This window comes from Salmo trutta, chromosome 20, assembly GCF_901001165.1.
Source record: "Salmo trutta chromosome 20, fSalTru1.1, whole genome shotgun sequence".
Lineage (NCBI taxonomy): Eukaryota > Metazoa > Chordata > Actinopteri > Salmoniformes > Salmonidae > Salmo > Salmo trutta.
Window position 1 is genome coordinate 39212707 of NC_042976.1, and position 24671 is coordinate 39237377.

The following is a 24671-nucleotide window of genomic DNA, read 5'->3' on the forward strand; positions in this document are numbered from 1 at the left end:
AGCAAGCAATGTCGAAGCACGGTGGATAGGAAAAACTCCCTAGAAAGGTAGGAACCTATGACGAAATACTGTTTTAAACCGGGGCCTAACAAGCCTCCTCACTTTCCTGGAGGTATCTGCCTAGCCGGAGGCGATGGGGACGCAGGGGGTTCTGGTTAATATTGTTGTACCTTCCATGACGACACGCCATGTAGACGGACCCGTCCTCGCTCCCCACCGCAAAGTTGTTGACATCTCCGAGGGGGAAAGACATGGAGGTGACAGCGACGGCCTTCGACTGCTTGAACACCAGCTCCAGGCTGTCCTGTAGAGTGGGGGGGGGGGGGGGGGGGTACAGAGTAGAATAACATTCCCAACCAGCTCTCTCTCTGCCCCGGCCTGCATGTTAACGCACACTGCATAATCGAAATTCAGCGAGCAATTTAAATAAATGATTAACATTTGACGTCAGCGGGTCCGGCAGCGCTGTTGGATTGACATTGCTAGCCCCCCCCCCCAAAAAACGTAGCGGCTGAAACAAATGGGTTTCGTGAGGTCCCGGTGTTTGGGCCGACGTGATGTGTGTGGAGAATAGGCGGAGCGTGATGGGCGGTGCCTACCTGCGGTTGAGACAGCATGTCCAGGCTCCAGGAACACATCTTGCCGTCGGTAGAGATGCTGATGAGGTTGTGGGCGTTCTGGGTGCCCACCACGTTCACGCAGTACACTGGGTGCTGCACAAGAGGGGGAGACAGGGGAACAAGGCCCCCCCACGATCAGTCTGTTTACAACACACCGGCGCCACCTTGTTTCTGCACTCTGCTCGTCTGACCGTGTCTCCAATGTAACTGGTTGAGATAAAATCATTTTGGTGGTGGTTGACTGGCAGATGAGTGTGTTGTGTTATACCGTGTGTGCTGCTGCTGACAGAGGGGTCCTCTGCACGGGGGTCCTCTTGTTGCTCCTGTTGTCCCACAGAACGAGCTGCCCTGAGTAGGTGCCCCCCACCACCAGGTTAGGGTGGAACCTGGCAAACGCGGCCGACATCACTGCAGACTGGCGCGCGCGCACACAGAGAGACAGAGAGACAGAGAGACAGAGACAGAGAGACAGAGAGACAGAGAGACAGAGAGAGAGACAGAGACAGAGAGAGAGACAGAGACAGAGAGAGAGACAGAGAGAGAGACAGAGAGAGAGACAGAGAGCCAGAGACAGAGAGCCAGAGACAGAGAGCCAGAGACAGAGAGCCAGAGACAGAGAGCCAGAGACAGAGAGCCAGAGACAGAGAGCCAGAGACAGAGAGCCAGAGACAGAGAGAGAGAGACAGAGAGCCAGAGAGCCAGAGAGCCAGAGAGCCAGAGAGAGCCAGAGAGAGCCAGAGAGAGCCAGAGAGAGACAGAGAGAGCCAGAGAGAGACAGAGAGAGACAGAGAGAGACAGAGAGAGACAGAGAGAGACAGAGAGAGACAGAGAGAGACAGAGAGAGACAGAGAGAGACAGAGAGAGACAGAGAGAGACAGAGAGAGACAGAGAGAGACAGAGCCAGAGAGAGAGAGAGACAGAGCCAGAGAGAGAGAGAGACAGAGCCAGAGAGAGAGAGAGACAGAGCCAGAGAGAGAGAGAGACAGAGCCATGTCAGCGTCTGCTGAGACTAACGAGCGCACAGTGAAACGGCGACAGCTCTCTGGTGATGTACGTCTATGTCACCTCCAATCAAAAAAGGGCTGCGTGTGCCCCCCCCTCTATTTCAGACCCGCTCAAAATAATATACAGACCTGGGCCATTCAGGGTAGCGCAGCAGTATGCCAGTGTGCTGTACAGCCGGCTGCTCATTTTCACTTACACTTCAACTATCCAGTGTTTTCCATGACTCCCACTTCACCCCTCAAGGCAGAGGCAGCTCACGACAGGATATATCATGTATGGATTATGTCTACATTATTCATGCTAGTTTATTATGTGTGGTCTCCTTACTTGGTCTCTGGCTGCCTGGTCCAAGCCCTACCTTCCCCGTAGCCTGAAACACATCCCTCGTAAACCCAACACATCTAGCCATATGTAATTATTCATTCATTCATTCATTCATTCATCCATCCATCCATCCATCCAAGTCGATTATTTTCCAAAAAGGTGAGAATTTAAAAAAAACTTTTTTTACATTTTAAAAACACATTCCCCGCTCACTTGGAGGCATAGAGAAAAATGAGTTCACACTTCTGCTCAGTTTGATTTCGTCGAAGCAACGTGCCTGGGACTACATCCGCTCTGGCGGCAGCAACATGTGGTTCTACTCAACCCGTCTTGGTCTGGGAACCTCAGGGCACGCAGGATAATAAGGACTGGAGGAGCTGCTCTCTCTCTCTCTGCTGAACACAGGGCCCTTGTTTAGACACACATGATAACCACTCCAGCCCTGCGCGGCACAGCACACTTAATACTACTGCTGCAGCCCCTGACACCCCGGCCAGCTATTGCATCACTGCTCTTCTCCGGCGCCTCACTAACATGTGGATAGATGTGGTGGAGGTCAACACCAGCCCGGTGAAAACACAATGTGGATGAGAGAGGGAGAGAGAGAGAGGGAGAGAGAGGCAGACAGAGGTGGGAGGGATGGTTGGCGGTGTGCCTCACCCGTCAGGGAGAGAGCCACCCATGAGGCAGAGAGAAGGGGAGGGAGGGGGCAGAGAGAGCGAGAGGCCCTGGGTGGCTTTAGTACCTGGCAGTGGAAGACGTACTCCGGAGTGTTCTTCTTGTACTTCATGTTCCAGACCAGGGCCACCCCGTCCGGCTCGTGGGGGGCTTCCTCGTTGTTGTTGTATGAGGCAACCAGCAGCTCAGGATACTGGTGACAGACAAAAATCAGCCCAAATGAATGTCAAGAGGAAGTAGACATGGCCTCCAGGCTTGGCTCCGTGTGAACAAGCCTCCCCCTGCCCTCAGCGGTGCCGGTGAATGCCGAGCAGAATGCGTAACCACCCCTTCTCCAACAAGATTTATGGCCCGAGAAAATCCCCCCCCCCCCCAACAGCGCAGTCTGGTAAATAACGTTCGGATGCTACGGCTTGGCATAACGTTAAAGGACTAGGGGACTAGACTTCTGAGAGAGCCGAGTGAACCACGGTAGTAAAGTTGGCCACTGCAAGTCGTTGGAGACCTTTGAAGCACAACCCCAGAGCGCACTAAAAACGCAGGGAGAAACGGCTGAGGAAAGAAAGGCTCGAAAGACCGCTCTCAAACACTTACCAGATGTAAACAAACCATTAACCTCTGCTGCTTCTCATATTGGAACAACTGCAGTTTACAGTCGGTGAATACACAACTTAGCACAAGGGAATGGATATCCCTCTGAGCAAGCAACGCAGTGGCGGACAATGAGTCGGTGTTCAATCACTGTCAGAAGACATTGTAGAACTAGGATCAAATGAAGAGAGACATAAGGGGAAACAAGTGATTACGGGCTCATACTGAGTGACGATTTGTGCACGACGCGGTCCCGGCTCCCGGGGTGAAAGCGGCTAAAATGTCTGATATGAAAAACGAGCGCTGTGTTTATGGTACAGATTTGGGGCAGCGGTGAAGCAGCTAAAGACTGTCAACAACGTGTTAAAGTACTGAATTCTTACAATAAACAACTTGCGGTTGAATTCTGACACGCAACGACGCAGTGTGACATGACTCACAAAGACACAGGGGCCAGTGAGACCATGAACAACTACAGCTGGCGTTTTGACTCCGTGACTAAGTCGGTGAAAAGGTCGCGTCATGGTGATGAGCCAACGGTGACTGATGGTGTGTTTTACCGGTGTAGGGCGAGGTTCCCCCTAGATGCTGATCTTGGGTTACTTTTGCATTTTCCCCACCAATGGTTACGGTTAGGATTGGGTCAGGGGAAGCTGATCCTAGATCTGCACCACGGACAAACTTCACCCAGGAGCGTGTTTTACCTGAGGGGACCAGTCCAGACAGGTGACCACGCGATGCTTAGACCAGCGCTCATCCACAAACTGTCTGTTCAGAAACAGCTTGGCCCCAGCTTGGATCTCACTAGGGAACAGCATAGTCACAGTCATAATAATAACGTCGCACTCCTTCCTATTACTAAAACAGCGACTGTATTCTTCCTTTACTATTCAAGTGATGCCAAAAGGAAGGAGAGAGAGAGAAAAAAAAGATCCTCTTTCTCTACCCTTCCTTCTCCTCCATCTCCCGGCCACTGTAGTCGAAGAAGACGTCCACATGTTCGGACAGGGCCCGCTCCACGATGCGGGTGCTGTGGTCAAAGAAGGTTATGAACTCTGAGGAGTGCAGGATCTGCAGCTTCTCCTCCTCAGTCAGCTCTTGTGGAGGTGCTAGACAGACAGAGGCAGACAGTAAAAGTTCTGGACAAACAATACAGAACCATCTAACAGATTGGGGTCGCCTTATTCAAATTATATTACTTTTTTAAATTGTTATTATTTATATAAATTAATTAATTAAAAAAGGGCCATCATACAACACTTGGAAGTCAAAATCCCGACAAAATGGTCGGTAGGATTCTTCAATGAAGATGACATCAAAGAAGTTCAATCGTTATTCGTTTCACACCACAACTCCTACCTTCCTCCTCCTCTTTCTGGTCTGGTTTCTCCGTTTGGATCTCAAGCACTGGCTGTGGTGGAGCAATCTCCTCCTCCTCCTCCTCCTCGTCGTCTTCCTCTGTTGGGTAAAAGGTGGATGATTTCAATTCAACACTACATAATAAAAAATATAAAAAATATTTTTAAAAACTGGCAACGCTTTATACAAGATTAGTCATACCAAATGTGACAGTGGCTAACGAGAAACTTTAGAAACCGCGGACAATTTCAATGACAATGGTTTAAAGTGACAATTGATCCCGCAATTCTGTGTCAATGTTTGGTTCATTCCTAATGTCTACGACTAGTCTCCATCTGCAGCATAGTTTCTCTTCAACAGGCACACTGAATGGTAAGCAGGCTAGCATGGGTATGGGAATGGAATCATTATGTGCCTCTGTCTCTCATTTGTTTGGTTTGCCAACTCAATGTCACCTCTCTGAAAGGACCTGTGCCTCTAAAGCGCTGGAGGTTGTCATTTGTGTGTGGGGGGGGGGGAAACACAGCGGGGGTCTGGTCCTAGGGCCCCCCCCCCCCCCTCACTGATAATGAGAACCATCTATTCAACAGGGGTTTTTTGCACTTCTCAGTGTGGCCATCTCCTCCATGTCCCAGTAACAAGTTGCCCCCTTCCATCCAGGCCAGGGTCTGGGGTCAGCGGGACAGCTGCCCAGGCCCACTCCCATTGGTCCGACCAGCTGAGAGGACGGGTGCTAGCCAGATGGCGCTGCTTTGAATGTCTTGTTGGCCTCAGAAAGGTGGCATGAGGATGGCACAGAGGTTTTCCGCCTGGCCGCCCCTAGACAAGTCTCTCTGAACTGCAAGCCTGTGCAATTACCGTCCCACCAGGGGGTCCACAGACTGCTATTCAACCTCGGAGAACGTACGACAAAAATACAGCTTGTAGGCCCGACCAGCTGGCAAACCATACAGTGGCTCAGACTTTCACACACTAGACAACCCTCCTATCTCAAACAAGCACCTCGCCGTCTCCTCTCCATACACGCCCATTCAACGTAGAAATAGATTGTTTAAAACAAAACACATTCACGTGGATGAGAAAATGTACAGTTGTCTACCTTTTAGAGCTCTACGTATAGTTCATCTATGACAGCAGCAACGTTGCACACAACTGTTCCATTTCCACTGAGATCGTCTAAAATCAGGGGTGCCAAACTCACTTTGCCCCGGGAGCCGTAGTCAGCCTTCAACGAGGTCTCAAGGGCCCCACTGAAAATTGGTTATATTTCCTCGCCGTCAAATTTAGCTAAAAAATAAAAATAAAAAATATATTGTCCTCCATCCATAATTTGGGGAATGTTCTATGCTCCCTGGCTGTCAATAGCTTTGATTTCGGTGATAATTAGCGAGCTGGGCTCAGTCAAGAAACTGTATGAGTGGTCCATTATAATTTCTACACAGTTTTGATTTGGTAAAATAACATTTTTTAAAACGGTTGTTTTTCCGCCCCCGCACAAACCACCCACGGGCCGGATGTTTGACATCTAACTGATAACGACATCTGCCTTTATAAAGTTATTCTCTTTCCTGTCTCCCATGGAGGTTGGGGGGGGGGGGTTGGGTGTTCTGATGAGTTTACAGAACTGGGTTGATGACAAGCCATTTCAAATGGACGGCCGTACCCTGGAACCCAAAAGGAGAAGGTTAAAATCCTTCCTTTCAAGGGCCTCAATCAGGCTTAAAGGAAAACAGTAATCACTGTCTTTCAGCTGGGCCCGGCCGCGCTCGTCAGCCCTTTCCCCCGGCGAGGCAGGCAGAGCAATCAACCTGCCAGGCATTAGGAGCGGAAGGACAATCTGAAAATAAAGGGTATAATGCACCTGCCAGCCAAAACGGCCATTTGGAGAAAATCTAGTGATCCTGGTGACCCCGCTGGAGGGAGTGGGGGGTGGGGGGGCAGAACCAGGGGGTGGGGAGGGGGCATTTAACAGAATTCACCCGGATGAACCATGTACTGCACACCGACACCTCCCCTCAAGCAGGCCCAATTATGGCTTTTGTACCACTTAAAAAAAAGAAACGCTTTTTTGGGGGGGGGAGTGGTACCAGGGGAGGGAGGTGTAATCACAGGTCTTTGTCAAGACACTATATTAATGCAAAAGCAAAGTGGGCCCGGTGTGTTGTTCAAGTACAAAACTAATGACCTTCACTCCCCACTGCAGGTGTGTTCGTCTCATCCACAGAACGGACAACACAAATCGGACTTCCACATGCCAGTTTACTAAAGGCTGTTGCACCAAAACCAGCGTCCACTGTTGGTCTTTTCTAGCTACAGTAGAGGACTGTGGAGAGTAGACCGCACACGGTGTGTCAGTACAGAGAGACCCTACTTAAGTGTTAAACACAGAGGACACCATGACTTCATTCGATTCACGGTTCGTTTTCAATCCGTAAATTAAAATGTACTTCCCTTTGAGTCTAAAGTAAACAGCATTACTCATAACTGCTCACAAATCGCTTTTAAAAAAAATAAAAAAATAAAAATATTTTTTTCACCTTTATTTAACCAGGTAGGCTAGTTGAGAACAAGTTCTCATTTGCAACTGCAACCTGGCCAAGATAAAGCATAGCAATTCGACACATACAACAGAGTTACACATGGAATATACAAAACACAGTCAATAATACAGTAGAACAAAAGAAAACAAGAAGTCTATATACAGTGAGTGCAAATTAGATAAGTTAAGGCAATAAATTGGCCATGGTGGCGAAGTAACTACAATACAGCAATTAAACACTGGAATGGTAGATGTGCAGAAGATGAATGTGCAAGTAGAGATAGTGGGGTGCAAAGGAGCAAGATAAATAAATACAGTATGGGGATGAGGTAGGTAGATAGATGGGCTGTTTACAGATGGGCTATGTACAGATGCAGTGATCTGTGAGCTGTTCTGACAGCTGGTGCTTAAAGCTAGTGAGGGAGATACGAGTCTCCAGCTTCAGAGATTTTTGCAGTTCGTTCCAGTCATTGGCAGCAGCAACTGGAAGGAAAGACGACCAAAGGAGGAATTGGCTTTGGGGGATGACCAGTGAGATATACCTGCTGGAGCGCGTGCTACGAGTGGGTGCTGCTATGGTGACCAGTGAGCTGAGATAAGGCGGGGCTTTACCTAGCAGGGTCTTGTAGATAACCTGTAGCCAGTGGGTTTGGCGACGAGTATGAAGCGAGGGCCAACCAACGAGAGTGTACAGGTCACAATGGTGAGTAGTGTATGGGGCTTTGGTGACAAAACAGATGGCACTGTGATAGACTGCATCCAGTTTATTGAGTAGGGTATTGGAGGCCATTTTGTAAATGACATCACCGAAGTCGAGGATCGGTAGGATGGTCAGTTTTACGAGGATATGTTTGGCAGCATGAGTCAAGGATGCTTTGTTGCGAAATAGGAAGCTGATTCTAGATTTAATTTTGGATTGGAGATACTTAATGTGAGTCTGGAAGGACAGTTTACAGTCTAACCAGACACCTAGGTATTTGTAGTTGTCCACGTATTCTAAGTCAGAGCCGTCCAGAGTAGTGATGCTGGACGGGCGAGCAGTGATCGATTGAATAGCATGCATTTAGTTTTACTTGCTTTTAAGAGCAGTTGGAGGCCACGGAAGGAGAGTTGTATAGCATTGAAGCTCATCTGGAGGTTAGTTAACACAGTGTCCAAAGAGGGGCCAGAAGTATACAGAATGGTGTTGTCTGCGTAGATGTGGATCAGAGAATCACAAGCAGCAAGAGCAACATCATTGATGTATACAGAGAAGAGAGTCGGCCCGAGAATTGAACCCTGTGGCACCCCCATAGAGACTGCCAGAGGTCCGGACAACAGGCCCTCCGATTTGACACACTGAACTCTATCAGAGAAGTAGTTGGTAAACCAGGCGAGGTAATCATTTGAGAAACCAAGGCTGTCGAGTCTGCCAATAAGAATGTGGTGATTGACAGAGTCGAAAGCCGATGAATATGGCTGCACAGTAATGTCTCTTATCGATGGCGGTTATGATGTCATTTAGGACCTTGAGCGTGGCTGGGGTGCACCCATGACCAGCTCTGAAACCAGATTGCATAGCGGAGAAGGTACGGTGGGATTCGAAATGGTCGGTAATCTGTTTGTTAACTTGGCTTTCGAAGACCTTAGAAAGACAGGGTAGGATAGATATAGGTCTGTAGCAGTTTGGGTCTAGAGTGTCTCCCCCTTTGAAGAGGGGGATGACAGCAGCAGCTTTGCAATCTTTGGGAATCACAGATGATATGAAAGAGGTTGAACAGGCTAGTAATAGGGTTTGCAACAATTTCGGCAGATAATTTTAGAAAGAGAGGGTCCGGATTGTCTAGCCCAGCTGATTTGTATGGGTCCAGATTTTACAGCTCTTTCAGAACATCATCTATCTGGATTTAGGTGAAGGAGAAATGGTGGGGGCATTGGCGGGTTGCTGTGGAGGGTGCTGGGCAGTTGACCGGGGTAGGGGTAGCCAGGTGGAAAGCATGGCCAGCCGTAAAGAAATGCTTATTGAAATTCTCAATTATAGTGGATTTATCAGTGGTAACAGTGTTTCCCAGCCTCAGAGCAGTGGGCAGCTGAGAGGAGGTGCTCTTTTTCTCCATGGACTTTACAGTGTCCCAGAACTTTTTTGGAGTTAGTACTACAGGATGCAAATTTCTGTTTGAAAAAGCTAGCCTTAGCTTTTCTAACTGCCTGTGCATATTTGTTCCTAACTTCCCTGAAAAGTTGCATATCACGGGGGCTATTTGATGCTAATGCAGAACGCCACAGGACAGACAGGTCTGGAGTGGACCAAGGACTATATCTATTCCTAGTTCTACATTTTTTGAGTGGGGCATGCTTATTTAAGATGGTGAGGAAGGCACTTCTAAAGAATAGCCAGGCATCATCTACTGACGGGATGAGGTCAATATCATTCCAGGATACCCCGGCCAGGTCGATTAGAAAGGCCTGCTCGCAGAAGTGTTTTAGGGAGCGTTTGACAGTGATGAGGGGTGGTCGTTTGGTCGGAGACCCATTACGGATGCAGGCAATGAGGCAGTGATCGCTGAGATCTTGATTGAAAACAGCAGATGTGTATTTGGAGGGCGAGTTAGTTAGGATGACATCTATGAGGGTGCCCGTGTTTACAGATTTGGGGTTGTACCTGGTAGGTTCATTGATCATTTGTGTGAGATTGAGGGCATCAAGCTTAGATTGTTGGATGGCCGGGGTGTTAAGCATGTCCCAGTTTAGGTCACCTAGTAGCATGAGCTCAGAAGATAGATGGGGGGCAATCAATTCACATATGGTATCGAGGGCACAGCTGGGGGCAGAGGGAGGTCTATAGCAAGCGGCAACAGTGAGAGACTTGTTTCTGGAAAGGTGAATTTTTAGAAGTAGAAGCTCGAATTGTTTGGGTACAGACTTGGATAGTAATACAGAACTCTGCAGGTTATCTTTGCAGTAGATTGCAACACCGCCCCCTTTGGCAGTTCTATCTTGGCGGAAAATGTTATAGTTAGCGATGGAGATTTCAGGGTTTTTTGTGGTTTTCCTAAGCCAGGATTCAGACACGGCTAAGACATCCGAGTTGGCAGAGTGTGCTAAAGCAGTGAGTAAAACAAACTTCGGGAGTAGGCTTCTAATGTTAACATGCATGAAACCAAGGCTTTTACGGTTACAGAAGTCAACAAATGAGAGCACCAGGGGAGTGGGAACATTCCTTTTAATAATTTATCATTTCATGCGTTTGCCAGCTAAAAAGGAAATAGCAACAAAAGAAAAGCTAAAATATTCATAATCACAATGCTGCAAATGTACACGTATTTTGCTAGTACCAATAAAATATCTTTACGTGCATAGAACAGGCCTGCATCACATTTTTACTACAGTGTCAGACAGGGATTTACTGAAGGGACAATGACCAGTTGGCATAATGGTCATGGTATGTTTTCTTTCTGTGCGAGGTAGCAGATGAAAATACATCAAGCCACCACAACCCAACACAACCCGGGAGATTTCAGCAGTCGCCCTACAGCCGTTCTGACGAGCAGGTTAATCAGGGTTCAGTCAGCTGTGAAAAGGGAGGCTTTTGTTGAGTTTACACACTTGGAGCACTGGTTACCTCTCTCGCTCGCTCTGTGCATCTACCCCTTTCTCTCTCTTTCTTTCTTTCTCTCTCTCTCTCTCTCTCTCCCTCTCTTTCTTTCTCAACAGACAGAGGGTTGAGACAAAAGGAAAAAAAGACCTTTCTGTGAAGATGTGGTAGGGATTCAGCAAATGTTTTTACCCTATAAAAACTATATTTCTGGTTATTTTCTCGCATTTGTACCTTTGAATAAACTCTACTATAATTGATACGAGCATGCTGAAACTGTAGTTAAAAAATGGTAGCCTAGGCCTACATTTAATCCAACAATACAGCCAGTTAAGGGGGACTAACCGACAAGTGCCAAGAGTATGAAAGGTGACAATGTTCAAAAGAGTGCCACTTCAAACAAGAGGCTGTTGAGTTGAGTTCCTTTAGTGATTAAAAGTTATGACCCTCCCCTGAATCCAAGTGATTAAAACAAATCCCATTTAATTACATTTCAAATTTACTAAAATGCTCTACTCTCTCGTATTGCCTGAAGCCTTTTTAAACAGAGCTTCAGGCAGAACACTCGATGAATTCCCCCATATATTTTTTCCATAATTACATCTTGCTAAGCAGCACTTACTGACGTTGCATAAAGTCCACTGCTGTAGCCTGAACAGTCTTCTATATATAGGCTACCACTACGTTTGATTTCTACACACTATCCTGATTCACTGCCTTCCCTTGCATGACCTGGAGTGGGAATTACAACCATCCAAGCAAAACAGTGAGTATTGCTTTTATAAATATTGGTGGAATTTACGATTTATGGGGAAACGTCTCTAACTAATAGATTCTTTCCCACCAGGTCACAAAATTTGCGTCTACACTGGACTCCTAGTAACCTAGTACAGGGTTTCTCAAACTCGGTCCTAAGGCCCTCCCTGGGTGCACGTTTTGGTTTTTGCCCTAGCACTACACAGCTGATTCAAATAACCAACTAAACATCAAGCTTTGATTATTTGAATTGGCTGTGTAGTGCTAGGGATAAAACCACACCAACCCTGTTCTACAGGACGGTGGCTCTCCAGGACCAGGGTTGGAGAGCCCTGTTCTACAGGACGGTGGCTCTCCAGGACCAGGGTTGGAGAGCCCTGTTCTACAGGACGGTGGCTCTCCAGGACCAGGGTTGGAGAGCCCTGTTCTACAGGACGGTGGCTCTCCAGGACCAGGGTTGGAGAGCCCTGTTCTACAGGACGGTGGCTCTCCAGGACCAGGGTTGGAGAGCCCTGTTCTACAGGACGGTGGCTCTCCAGGACCAGGGTTGGAGAGCCCTGTTCTACAGGACGGTAGCTCTCCAGGACCAGGGTTGGCGAGCCCTGTTCTACAGGACGGTAGCTCTCCAGGACCAGGGTTGGCGAGCCCTGTTCTACAGGACGGTAGCTCTCCAGGACCAGGGTTGGCGAGCCCTGTTCTACAGGACGGTAGCTCTCCAGGACCAGGGTTGGCGAGCCCTGTTCTACAGGACGGTAGCTCTCCAGGACCAGGGTTGGCGAGCCCTGTTCTACAGGACGGTAGCTCTCCAGGACCAGGGTTGGCGAGCCCTGTTCTACAGAACGGTAGCTCTCCAGGAACAGGGTTGGCGAGCCCTGTTCTACAGGACGGTAGCTCTCCAGGACCAGGGTTGGCGAGCCCTGTTCTACAGGACGGTAGCTCTCCAGGACCAGGGTTGGCGAGCCCTGTTCTACAGGACGGTAGCTCTCCAGGACCAGGGTTGGCGAGCCCTGTTCTACAGGACGGTAGCTCTCCAGGACCAGGGTTGGCGAGCCCTGTTCTACAGGACGGTAGCTCTCCAGGACCAGGGTTGGCGAGCCCTGTTCTAGAGGATGGGAGCTGGAAGGACCTAATCAGCTTGTTGTGCTTTTTTTGAGATGGTGGATCATCTATGGAGACAATTTAGGATCTCTCCTTCGCTCTGTCTAGCATGGCATGGCAGCACCTTCCTCCAATGCCACCGCCCGTTGACCTTGAGTTTACTGTGCCGTCGCCTCCTGAATCGCTCAATCAGTGCACGCGACCAACGCCACCCGAACATCAAATATGCACAGAAGGGTGTGAGCAGGCGAGGGGACGCCGCCTCACCAAGTGCCAGGAGTGATGGCACTTGTGACCGTACGCTACGGTCACAAGACGCAGGCCTCCTAATTGTCCCTAGAATTTCTAAGCAAACGGCTGGAGGTAGGGCTTTCTCCTATAGAGCTCCATTTTTATGGAATGGTCTGCCTACCCATGTGAGAGACGCAGACTCAGTCTCAACCTTTAAGTCTTTACTGAAGACTTATCTCTTCAGTAGGTCCTATGATTAAGTATAGTCTGGCCCAGGAGTGTGAAGGTGAACGGAAAGGCTGGAGCAACGAACCACCCTTGCTGTCTCTGCCTTGTCGGTTCCCCTCTTCCCACTGGGATTCTCTGCCTCTAACCCTTTTACAGGGGCTGAGTCACTGACTTACTGGTGTTCTTCCATGCCGTCCATGGGAGGGGTGCGTCACTTGAGTAGGTTGAGCCACTGACGTGGTCTTCCTGTCTGGGTTGGCACCCCCCCCTTGGGTTGTGCCGTGGCGGAGTTCTTTGTGGGCTATACTCGGCCTTGTCTTCGGACGGTAAGTTGGTGGTTGTAGACATCCCTCTAGTGGTGTGGGGGCTGTGCTTTGGCATAGTGGGTGGGGTTATATCCTGCCTGTTTGGCCCTGTCCGGGGGTATCATCGGATGGGGCCACAGTGTCGTCTGATCCCTCCTGTCTCAGCCTCCAGTATTTATGCTGCAGTAGTTTATGTGTCGGGGGGCTAGGGTCAGTCTGTTACATCTGGAGTATTCTCTTGTCTTATCCGGTGTCCTGTGTGAATGTAAATATGCTCTCTCTAATTCTCTCTTTCTCTCTTTCTTTCTTTCTCTCGGAGGACCTGAGCCCTAGGACCATGCCTCAGGACTACCTGGCATGATGACTCCTTGCTGTCCCCAGTCCACCTGGCCATGCTGCATGCTGCAGTTTCAACTGTTCTGCCTGCGGCTACGGAACCCTGACCTGTTCACCGGACGTGCTTGTTGCACCCTCGACAACTACTATGATTATTATTATTTGACCATGCTGGTCATTTACGAACATTTTAACATCTTGACCATGTTCTGTTATAATATCCACCCGGCACAGCCAGAAGAGGACTGGCCACCCCTCATAGCCTGGTTCCTCTCTAGGTTTCTTCCTAGGTTTTTGGCCTTTCTCAGGAGTTTTTCCTAGGGAGTTTTTCCCAGCCACCGTGCTTCTTTCACATGCATTGCTTGCTGTTTGGGGTTTTAGGCTGGGTTTCTGTACAGCACTTTGAGATTTCAGCTGATGTACGAAGGGCTATATAAATAAATTTGATTTGATTTGATGGCGCGAAAGCGCACAAAGTCACCGAGTGTGTTTTATTATGTGCCTATTGGGTGAAGGGAGAAGACAGGAAAGCGAGAGAGTTGATGAAATGATTACAGAGTGGCAGAGAGAGCGGAGAGGAGGGTCTTGGTGTTGAACAGCCAAAAGAAACCATCCTTGTTTAACACAATGTTACAATGCCCTAAAGACAGAGTCTCTATGCCTCCCTCCACAGAAGAGAACAGAGCTCTGCTCTTTATCCTTTAGTCATCGGGTATGGGTATCCACAGAGTCACACAATTTGTTCACAGCCAGACCGCTTGCATTTCGCATTCCTCAATGACAAATCACCAAGTCCTCTGGCTAGTTTCCACTGGAGGTTGATCTGACAGCGATCTAACCGGGTTCTCCCGCAGTCCGAAGTGTGAAGGGGGGAACTTAGAAGAGACAAGTAACCCGTGCAGGGAATCAATCTTCGTTCATCAACCCAAACCTCCGAACACAAATCATCAAGCATAAATAATGAATCTCTTTAAACTCACTCGCACAGTGTAAATAAATAAACGACTAGGCTACATAGCACTCTATAGCGGTCGCTGATAGGTCTTGCTGATAAAGCAGTGTAAACAACAGATTTCAGCCTATGAGACACTCTGAACTACATCTTAGAAGGAAAAATAAAAAACTAGGGGTGTAATCACAATATTGCATATTGTGGCACATGTGCTCAACATGTGGACGTTATGGGTAAATGTGCTTTTTTTGAAGCTACGCATAGACGACCACATGAACGCTGCTGTGCAGCAATTACATACATATTGACATGGTTCAGATGCATTAGCCGGGCATGAACGAGGTGCTTCATATCCAGCCCCAATCTACTGCCTTTCTTCCCAATTCACCCTGGCCCTCTCATCCTGCACATTCATTGTAGCAGGGCCCTATTGGTTTGAGGATGGGGGTTTTGAGAGGAGTGAGTCTGTGAATTTAATCTTTCCTTTGGCTTCTTATGTTTCCCGGGCCCCTGCAATTTCCCCCGGCTTTCATCTCAGTGCTCGGTAAGGTCAGATCATTTCCACTTTGTGTTCACTTCCTGCTCCCACTTGTATGATCAGACAACCCGGCCAGCCAGCCGGCCACAACACACATCAAAAAGAGTAGCCTTCGGAAACCTTGATAGATCGACTGCACTGTTCTCTGACCTTGCAGTCAACGAGTCAGGCAGCTTTAGTTGTGCCGAAAATATAGAATCCTAAAAGTAACTATGTACTTGGGTTAGATTTCTCACCTTCTTTCTGCTGGGTGGTCACAGGCGTCTGGGTCTCCTTGGTGTACGACACCGTCTCTTTTGGAGGGAAGTCAACGTGGGTGATCTTGGCCATGCCCAGCTTCAGAGGTCCACGCCTAAAAGCAGAGCACACCTTCAAACCCACGGCAGGGCCAAGGAGAGCTGAAATAATAACATGAACCCGGGCGACCCAGACACAGCACATAACAGTACTACTATCACATTCCAGCCTTTTCATTGGCACCTCAAAAGCCAAAGTCGCCGTTAAGACGGATGTGCGATTTGTCTTCTGATAATCACTTATTTATGGGGAAGGAAAGGAAGGATAACAACGTGTCCGTAGGTCAAAGAAAGACGCCACCAAGATACACATGACCGGCGTGACTTTTTTTCCCTGATCTAAAACGATGGCTTCGAGAGGAGCAACAAGGCTAGAGGTTGAAAGAGGGATGAAGTGAAAGGAAGAAGGTAGTGTCCAGTACCCCAGCTCGGAGTCAGAGTGAAGCTGAAGAGCAGACGGGTCAGAGTCCCAGTGTAGAGTCCTGGTTAGTGTCACAGCAACAAGGCAGCATTAGTGCAAGAAAGCAGGCATAAACCAAGAGAGGAAACAAGTTAGAACGTATACACTCAACATGCCCATACTGACAAATACAGGTAACAAAACAAACTTGTATTCAATTCAGAACATTTCAGAAACACAGAAGTTTTCGTAGAGGGTGGTAAAAACGCAGTTACCACGACAACCCTCTATTAGGCACTTGCACATAGAAGCTAACATATTTAAAAAAACAAGGACAGTATCTGTTTAAAAATGCTTGGACACATGTCCTGAGAGTACGAGGACACTGGGTCTAATGAGGCAGCCTGAGGGGCTGGTCAGGCCTGAACTGTGTCACGCCAACGGCTCGGAGTCCCATGTGAGGGAGCGCCCTGCGGGGGAAAACATGACCTCCCATGTGTGGAGGAAATGGCCACGCCGCTGAGGGAAACGAGGCAACACGTAGAGCCTTGGGGTGGAGGAAGAGCTCCCTGGCTCTGATGGGACACTGGGGGAGCTAGAGTTTCAGCAGGGGGACCGGGGGCTCTAATTAGGGGACCCCCAGGCATCTCCGCAGCCCTGTTGTTTTATAGCTCATTTAGGACCATCCTAATGCAACAGCACACAAACAATATAAACATGCACACCCTCGGCATAAGCTAGTCATCGTGATCTTCAATGGTATTGTTGGTGGGCATTTGTGTGTTACCATATTTGGAGAAGAACACTGGTACTGTGTTCTCAAACCTGGACATGTTTATTGGCATAGTTTATAAGGCAAATGGTTACATAAGCACCTGTGTGCATCTAGTTAAAACTCATGCAAAAGTAGTTTCAATTTCATTGTATGAACATTGGCAATATCTTATTAAAAACCTAGATAGGCGATTGACTGTTCCAGCTGTGACATGGATTTATAGAGAAGAAACCTGTTCAAACCTGTGAAACACAAATCCTTTAAAATGACACAGACATTAGGAGAGACAGTTCCTCATTCATTCTTGCAATAAAAGCCCCGGCATGCATCGCAACCTAAATTACAGCGGCGCTGCACTGTGCTTAGAGGATGAAGGCTCTTTGCAGAGAGAAATTAACGCATTTTGACATTAAAACATTTGATTGGGGGGTTTTTGTACCTGGATCCCACGGCGCCGTCGCCCGAGTCTTGGCTCCCTGCCTCGCTTGGTGTGCCCGCAGATTTGGAGGTCGGAGACATGGGAGGAGGGACTAGATAGTGAAACAGGTAGTATAGTGGTTAGAGCGTTGGACTAGTAACCGAAAGGTTGCAAGATCAAATCCCCGAGCTGACAAGGTAAAAATATGTTGTTCTGCCCCTGAACAAGGCAGTTAACCCACTGTTCCTAGGTCGTCATTGAAAATAAGAATTTATTCTTAACCGACTTGCCTAGTTAAATAAAGGTTAAATAAAATGACAGGTATCCCCTGTTACTATGCGAAGAGGCTGGCATGTTCACAGTAGTGCAATGGTAGGTCAGTTTTGGGGTGCCAGAAGTGGTAAAAAAAATAAAAAAATGCAGTATGCACAAAAAAGGCTAAAATGAAGTGGATATGAACAGCAAAAAGGAGAAAAGACAAAGAAAAATATTTTATATTTCACCCCATATGCTAAGAAAACACAAGTGAAAATTCAACAGTAAGACAAATAGCAGAAGTATTAGAAATATCTAGTCACACATCAACATACCAAAAGTAAATGGATGAGACATGCAGTGTGTCGTCAAATTCAAAAATACAAACAAGTAAATAATCATGTCAATGTCATTTAAGCTATTTAAATTAAGTCTAAGGAACCATGGCAAACCATAGAAAATAATATGACCTTTTCAGATTCATAACCTCAGTTCCCTACTTTTCTTTATCACACACTGACAGACCTAGCCAGACATAAGGCAATATAAATTCATCTACTATGGACCACTTCTGCCCCCTTCTGTTAGCTTGGTGACAATATCCTCACATAAATCTTGGTTTAGAAAAATGTACAGTCAATAGTCAGATGGCCTACACTACACTAGACTCAAAACTTGTAAAAAGCTCATGTACAGAGATGTGTTAAAAATCTAATACTGCTGGTAGATGGTTTCTTACCAACAGGGACATCAGCTGATGTGATGCCCATGCTCTGCAGAAGGGCATCTGTCTCACGTCTCTTTTTCTCCAAATCCGAGTCATCCAGTGGGGCGGCATCTTTCTTCAGGTCAGCCTGGGAGAGAACCAGAGCAGATACACTGGTTAGTATCCTGACTGTAAGCATGGTGAATAGAGGGTTTCATGGAGAGCTGTCTGAATTTGGCTAGTTTATAGTGCTGGGCGATTAACTGAAATGTTGGTTATTTTAGTTTTTTTAAAACAACTAATTGACCGACGTCGGTTCAATGACTTGAATTTTATTTCGGGTTTTTTCTTCTTCTTCTGTGAGCTCAATGCGCAGTAAATCAGATCAAGCCCGAACGAAGTCATCAAATAAAAAATGTACACAAGAACTGAAATATTTTAAAGTAAAGTAATGTGAATAAAGGTTAATAAGTTATAAGCAGTAATGGGCAGTCCCTACCATCACTACCAACTTGTATTAATTGTTTATTCTGTGGTGTTACAGCATTCAACCCACATAATGCATTTAACATTTTTTTTAAATGATCAAAACGGAAAAAACGTGATTATTTTTTAATACTCTAACAAAACCCACCGCAAAAAGCAATAGTCGCTCAGCACTTCTAGTTTAATAAAACAATTAACCTAGCCTTAGAATCTGTGCATTTTACCTGCAATCGAAGCTACTGCATCCTCTTTCCACTGATGTAAAATAGGCCTACTCAGATACTTTGAGCAGAATATCTGAGCAGAATGCACACTGCCATTTTGGTCAGTGTAGTTCCGGGGGTATTTAAAGTCCCTATAAGCATGTACTTACCTCTTTCTTTTTGCGCTCATCTTCCTTCCTTTTTTTCTCCTCCCTGATCTGAGCCAGGCGTTGCTTCTTCCGTTCAAGCTCCGCTTTTAGCTCGCTTTTGTCTGACATGATGCCGACACTGTAGGACACAAACACATTTCAGAACAAGATAGGTGACTTACAGCATTTTACAGCAGTCGGCAAATCTGAAAACTCCATTTATACAGGTGTTATTTTTGAGTTAGGCTACACATTGGAATATAGACTCGAGTATGATCAGAAGCAATTTCGACGACTGCATTTCATGAGCTGCTCTGAAAGTGTAATAAGATCACTCATTCTTTTTAACCTTTCTGATCAACGAGAATAGCACCTGCTCCTTTGCTCTGATCTGCCAGGTCAAACCATTTAACTAGCGGGCCCACTGCTAGTTTTTGATCATGAATGAAGTTTCAGCAGGGCAAAGATAAGGCTCAAGAGCACACTCTACTGTCCAGATAGAGAAAGGTTGGATGCTCTTCCATTAGCAGGGTCCTGACCACCTGGCCTGTAAAATCCTTTTCTGGTCCAAAGCCCCATTCAATGCGCTTTTGTCTACTCGACTCTAACCAACTTCAGAGCGCGCTCTTAGAGAGATTAGGTTGATCACTTCAAGAGAGGCTTTACCATTCTGTATACAGCATTGATCAGCCTTCATATCCTCCACAGCACCTGACCCTTTCAACACCCAACACGGGGACCACTTTAAGACATTTGACTTAATTGCACAACTTAAGACAATGAATGGAGGTCTCTGAGCTTTATAATGAAATCGGTTTCTAAACCTTCCTTTTCAGATGGTCTAAGCAGTGTGAAACCCCATGTACATTCAATTTGATCAACCACCTTGAGATGACAAATGTGGTTGATGCAACTTTTTTTTTTTAACTCATACATTGTCATTTTCATACAAAAACACTCAATAAATTAAGCTTTTCAAGTGGTGTTCATGTAAATGCAGACTTATGCAACAGGAAATGTAAGCTAATACAAGGACTGTAGCTAGCTAACTCAAACATACAAAAGGTATTTTATTGGTCAAATATAAAATAAGAAAATAATTTTAAAAACAGAAGTAAAGAGGACATCATGAGCTCCAACATAAGTGATGCTGGCAAGAATCACGCCGCGAAGTACAGTGACTAGTTTACTGTGCTGTGGTCAAGCCATGAACGATAGATAGCATTGAGCAGCATCATCAGCATCTTCTTGCCTCGCTATCACTTGAACCAGTGCGCTAGCTAAGTTACATAGCTAGTACGGTTTGTAGAGAGCAGGTAGAGGATGTTATCTTAAAAATTCAACACATCAGAAAAACACCGTTTTATGTACTAACGTTAGAAGACCGGCAGGGCTGTTGTTTATCTAACATAACTTTAGCAAGTTAGCTGCGGCCCCACCCAGCAACTGTGGGACTGACTGACCAAAATTGCTAGCCAGCGAACGTTGGCGAGAAGAATTGACTTTGTCTTGGCATCCGGGCTGACCTCTTCAAGTTGAAAACATTGATTCGCTACCTGACTCTCACAAAAAAATAGAACTACCAATCTTTAAACTATGTTACATTCAAGCCTATTTGCAAAGTTTAGATTAGCTAGCTAAAACAATTGGCCTGCAACAGGCTAACGTTAGCAGTTACTTAGTTAGCTAGCGGCTAGCCAATCATCTCGGAAAAAACGGATGGCTGGCTGAACACTAAATCTCAATACACGTTTTCATTTACACGCTACCTACACGTTTCACTTGTAGTTTGATAACAAACCGTATTTCTCCTTGGCTTTCTAATCGCTTGAATCCAGGATTCTTTCCTGAAGCACCAACACAACGGTCCTCAACAGTTACCACAGCCACGAAGTGAGAAGGCCCGCCTACTCAATCAATCAGATGAGGGAGTGTGATGACGCGTAAGCCGGCTCAGAAGGCCCGCCTATCCGACCAATCAGATGAGGGAGTGTGATGACGCGAATGCCGGTTAAGAAGGCCCGCCTATCCGACCAATCAGATAAGGGAGTGTGATGACGCGAATGCCGGCTCAGAAGGCCCGCCTATCCGACCAATCAGATGAGGGCATGTGATGACGCGAACTCCATTTCGTGAGAAAGCTTCATTTTCGAAATGGAATGTCTCGAGTTCGGGAACAAGAATTAGCAACGTCACTAAAACATAACATTAAGAAATAACAAAAGTCTTGGGCAAAAGGTAAATTGTCCTTTTTTTTATGATAACTTTTGCTACTCTCATCTAAAATGAGCTATCTAGCATAATGGATTCCATTCCAAGCACAGAGGAGTTATCTGGAGCAGTGATGAATCCTTCATCCTCTTGCAGTCCGACAGACGAATCTGGGTTTGGTGATGCCAGGAGACGCTACATCACCAATGCATAGTTCAAACTGTAACGTTTGGTGGAGGAGGATTAATGGTCTGGGGCTGTTTTTCATGGTTCAGGCTAGGCCCCTTAATTCCATTTTTTATTTTTTATTTCACCTTTATTTAATCAGGTAGGCAAGTTGAGAACAAGTTCTCATTTACAATTGTGACCTGGCCAAGATAAAGCAAAGCAGTTCGACACATACAACAACACATGGAGTAAAACAAACATACAGTCAATAATACAGTAGAAAAATAAGTCTATATACAATGTGAGCAAATGAGGTGAGATAAAGGAGGTAAAGGCAGAAAAGGCCATGGTGGCAAAGTAAATACAATATAGCAAGTAAAACACTGGAATGGTAGATTTGTAGTGGAAGAAAGTGCAAAGTAGAAATAGAAATAATGGGGTGCAAAGGAGCAAAATAAATACAGTAGGGGAAGCTGTAGTTGTTTGGGCTAAATTATAGATGGGCTATGTACAGGTGCAGTGATCTGTAAGCTGTTCTGACAGCTGGTGCTTAAAGCTAGTGAGGGAGATACGAGTCTCCAGCTTCAGAGATTTTTGTAGTTCGTTCCAGTCATTGGCAGCAGAGAACTGGAAGGAGAGACGACCAAAGGAGGAATTGGCTTTGGGGGATGACGGGTGAGATATACCTGCTGGAGCGCGTGCTACGAGTGTGTGCTGCTATGGTGACCAGTGAGCTGAGATAAGGGGGAACTTTACCTAACAGAGACTTGTAGATGACCTGGAGCCAGTGGGTTTGGCGACGAGTATGAAGCGAGGGCCAGCCAACGAGAGCGTACAGGTCGCAGTGGTGGGTAGTATATGGGGCTTTGGTGACAAAACGGATGGCACTGCGATAGACTGCATCCAGTTTATTGAGTAGGGTATTGGAGGCTATTTTGTAAATGACATCGCCGAAGTCGAGGATCGGTAGGATGGTCAGTTTTACGAGGGTATGTTTGGCAGCATGAGTGAAGGATGCTTTGTTGCGAAATAGGAAGCCTATTCTAGATTTAATTTTGGATTGGAGATGTTTGATGTGAGTCTGGAAGGAGAGCTTACAGTCTAACCAGACACCTAGGTATTTGTAGTTGTCCACATATTCTAAGTCAGAACCGTCCAGAGTAGTGATGCTGGACGGGCGGGCAGGTGCAGGCAGCGATCGGTTGAAGAGCATGCATTTGGTTTTACTTGTATTTAAGAGCAGTTGGAGGCCATGGAAGGAGAATTGTATGTGAAGGGACGTCTTAATCTTAATGACATTCTAGACGATTCTGTGCTTCCAAATTTGTGTCAACAGTTTGGGTAAGAACCTTTCCTGTTTCAGCATGACAATGCCCCTGTGCACAAAGCGTGGATCTTACAGAAATGGTTTGTCGACATCGGTGTGGAAAAACGTGACTGACCTGCACCAAGCCCTGACCTCAACTTCCATCGTACACCTTTGAGATGAATTGGAACGCCGATGCGAGCCAGGCCTAATCGCCCAACATAAGTGCCCCGACCTCACTAATGCTCTTGTGACTGAATGGAAGCAAGTTCCCGCAGCAATGTTCCAACATCTAGTGGAAAGCCTTCCCAGAAGAGTGTAGGCTGTTATAGCAGCAAAGGGGGGACCAACTCCATATTAATGCCCATGATTTTGGAATGAGATGTTCGATGAGCAGGTGTCCACATACATTTGATCATGTAGTGTAAATGCATGTCTGTCCCTGCATGCCGGTCGGCAGACGCGTCACACTCCCTCATCTGATTGGTCGTTTCGCACGAACCTTAAACAGGCATACGCGTCATCACACTCCCTCGTCTGATTGGTTGAGTATGCGGGCCTTCTGACTTTGTGGCTGTGGTAACTAGTGCCGACCCAACACAATGGTTAGAAGGGAGCCAGCTTTTGTCAAATTAACGTATTTTTTTGTTGCATTTTTAGCTAACCTTATCCTGCTACGTTACTTCAACTAACCTGCTAAGAAAAGTCAATACAACATTAATTTGACAAAAACTGGATATTTTTGTAGCCATGACCCAACACAACGGATGTGTGTTGCGGAATTACGTATGCAGAAGAGCGACAGTCAAATGACTATCCGCAGCAGATTTGCTGGAAATCATCTTACTACGCCAGTAGGGAGCACTGTCTACTCAAAGTACTAAAATCGCAATTGCGGCTAATGAAGATAAGTGTTACTGGAGAGATGCATGTCCTAGCCCTGACAATTTATCTGCATGTAATACTATGATTTGGATCCAAGGTGTGAAATTCCACTGACCCTAAAGATAATATATACATACATACCGTTCAAAAGTTTGGGGTCACTTATAAATGTCCTTGTTTTTGAAAGAAAATATTTTTTTTTGGTCCATTTAAAATAACACCAAATTGATCAGAAATACAGTGTAGACATTGTTAATGTTGTAAATGACTATTGTAGCTAGAAACAGCTGATTTAAAAAAACAATTATGGAAAATCTACATCGGTGTACAGAGGCTCATTATCAGCAACCATCACTCCTGTGTTCCAATGGCACGTTGTGTTAGCTAATCCAAGTTCATCATTTTAAAAGGCTAATTGATTATTAGAAAATCATTTTTCAATTATGTTAACACAGCTGAGAACTGTTGTTCTGATTTAAAGAAGCAATAAAACTGACCTTTAGACTAGTTGACTATCTGGAGCATCAGCATTTGTGGGTTCGATTACAGGCTCAAAATGGCCAGAAACAAAGAACTGTCATCTGAAATTCGTCAGTCTATTCTTGTTCTGAGACATGAAGGCTATTCCATGCGAGAAATTGCCAAGAAACTGAAGATCTGGTACAATGCTGTGTACTACTCCCTTCACAGGACAGCGCAAACTGGCTCTAACCAGAATAGAAAGAGTTGGAGGCCCCGGTGCACAGCTGTGCAAGAGGACAAGTACATTAGCGTGTCTAGTCTGAGAAACAGACACCTCACAAGTCCTCAACTGGCAGCTTCATTAAATAGTACCCGCAAAACACCAGTCTCAACATCAACAGTGAAGAGGCGACTCCGGGATGCTGTCCTTCTAGGCAGAGTTGCAAAGAAAAAGCCATATCTCAGACTGGCCAATAAAAAGAAAAGATTAAGATGGGCAAAAGAACACAGACACTGGACAGAGGAACTCTGCCTAGAAGGCCAGCATCTCGGAGTCGCCTCTTCGCTGTTGACATTGAGACTGGTGTTTTGCAGGGTACTATTTAATGAAGCTGCCAGTGATCAAAACGCAACAAAAATGTATATAGACGTCATGTCTACAAAAATGCTGGTAATGTTATAATGTACTAAATCATTTGTAAAATATGCTTTAATACTATTAAGCAGCCATCATGAATTCCTCACTGATTGAAATCAATAGTATATTGAACAAAGTAATGATGAAATTTGTGTTTGCCTATATTGCCTTTAGGTAGAC

The 24671-nt window shown here is 46.2% G+C and overlaps 1 protein-coding gene across 3 annotated transcripts in view; it reads right to left on the minus strand.

Annotated features, from left to right (window-relative positions):
* Positions 1 to 20737, minus strand: part of LOC115156022 (cytoplasmic dynein 1 intermediate chain 2) — a 27413-nt gene extending 6676 nt beyond the window's left edge. The window contains exons 1-13 of one of the 3 annotated variants that reach the window (XM_029703208.1): positions 20624 to 20737; positions 18844 to 18961; positions 18018 to 18132; positions 17045 to 17135; positions 15853 to 15912; positions 15371 to 15486; positions 4578 to 4676; positions 4165 to 4327; positions 3923 to 4022; positions 2695 to 2820; positions 889 to 1035; positions 600 to 713; positions 171 to 304 (exon numbers count right to left, since the gene is read on the minus strand). In XM_029703208.1, the coding sequence (XP_029559068.1) occupies positions 171 to 304; positions 600 to 713; positions 889 to 1035; positions 2695 to 2820; positions 3923 to 4022; positions 4165 to 4327; positions 4578 to 4676; positions 15371 to 15486; positions 15853 to 15912; positions 17045 to 17135; positions 18018 to 18132; positions 18844 to 18951 (1373 nt within the window). In that variant the 5' untranslated portion in view covers positions 18952 to 18961; positions 20624 to 20737. Of the gene's footprint in view, positions 1 to 170; positions 305 to 599; positions 714 to 888; positions 1036 to 2694; positions 2821 to 3922; positions 4023 to 4164; positions 4328 to 4577; positions 4677 to 15370; positions 15487 to 15852; positions 15913 to 17044; positions 17136 to 18017; positions 18133 to 18843; positions 18962 to 20595 lie in introns of all 3 variants that reach the window. The other 2 variants (XM_029703209.1, XM_029703210.1) reach the window with 2 other exon arrangements.
* Positions 20738 to 24671: the final 3934 nt, after the last annotated feature.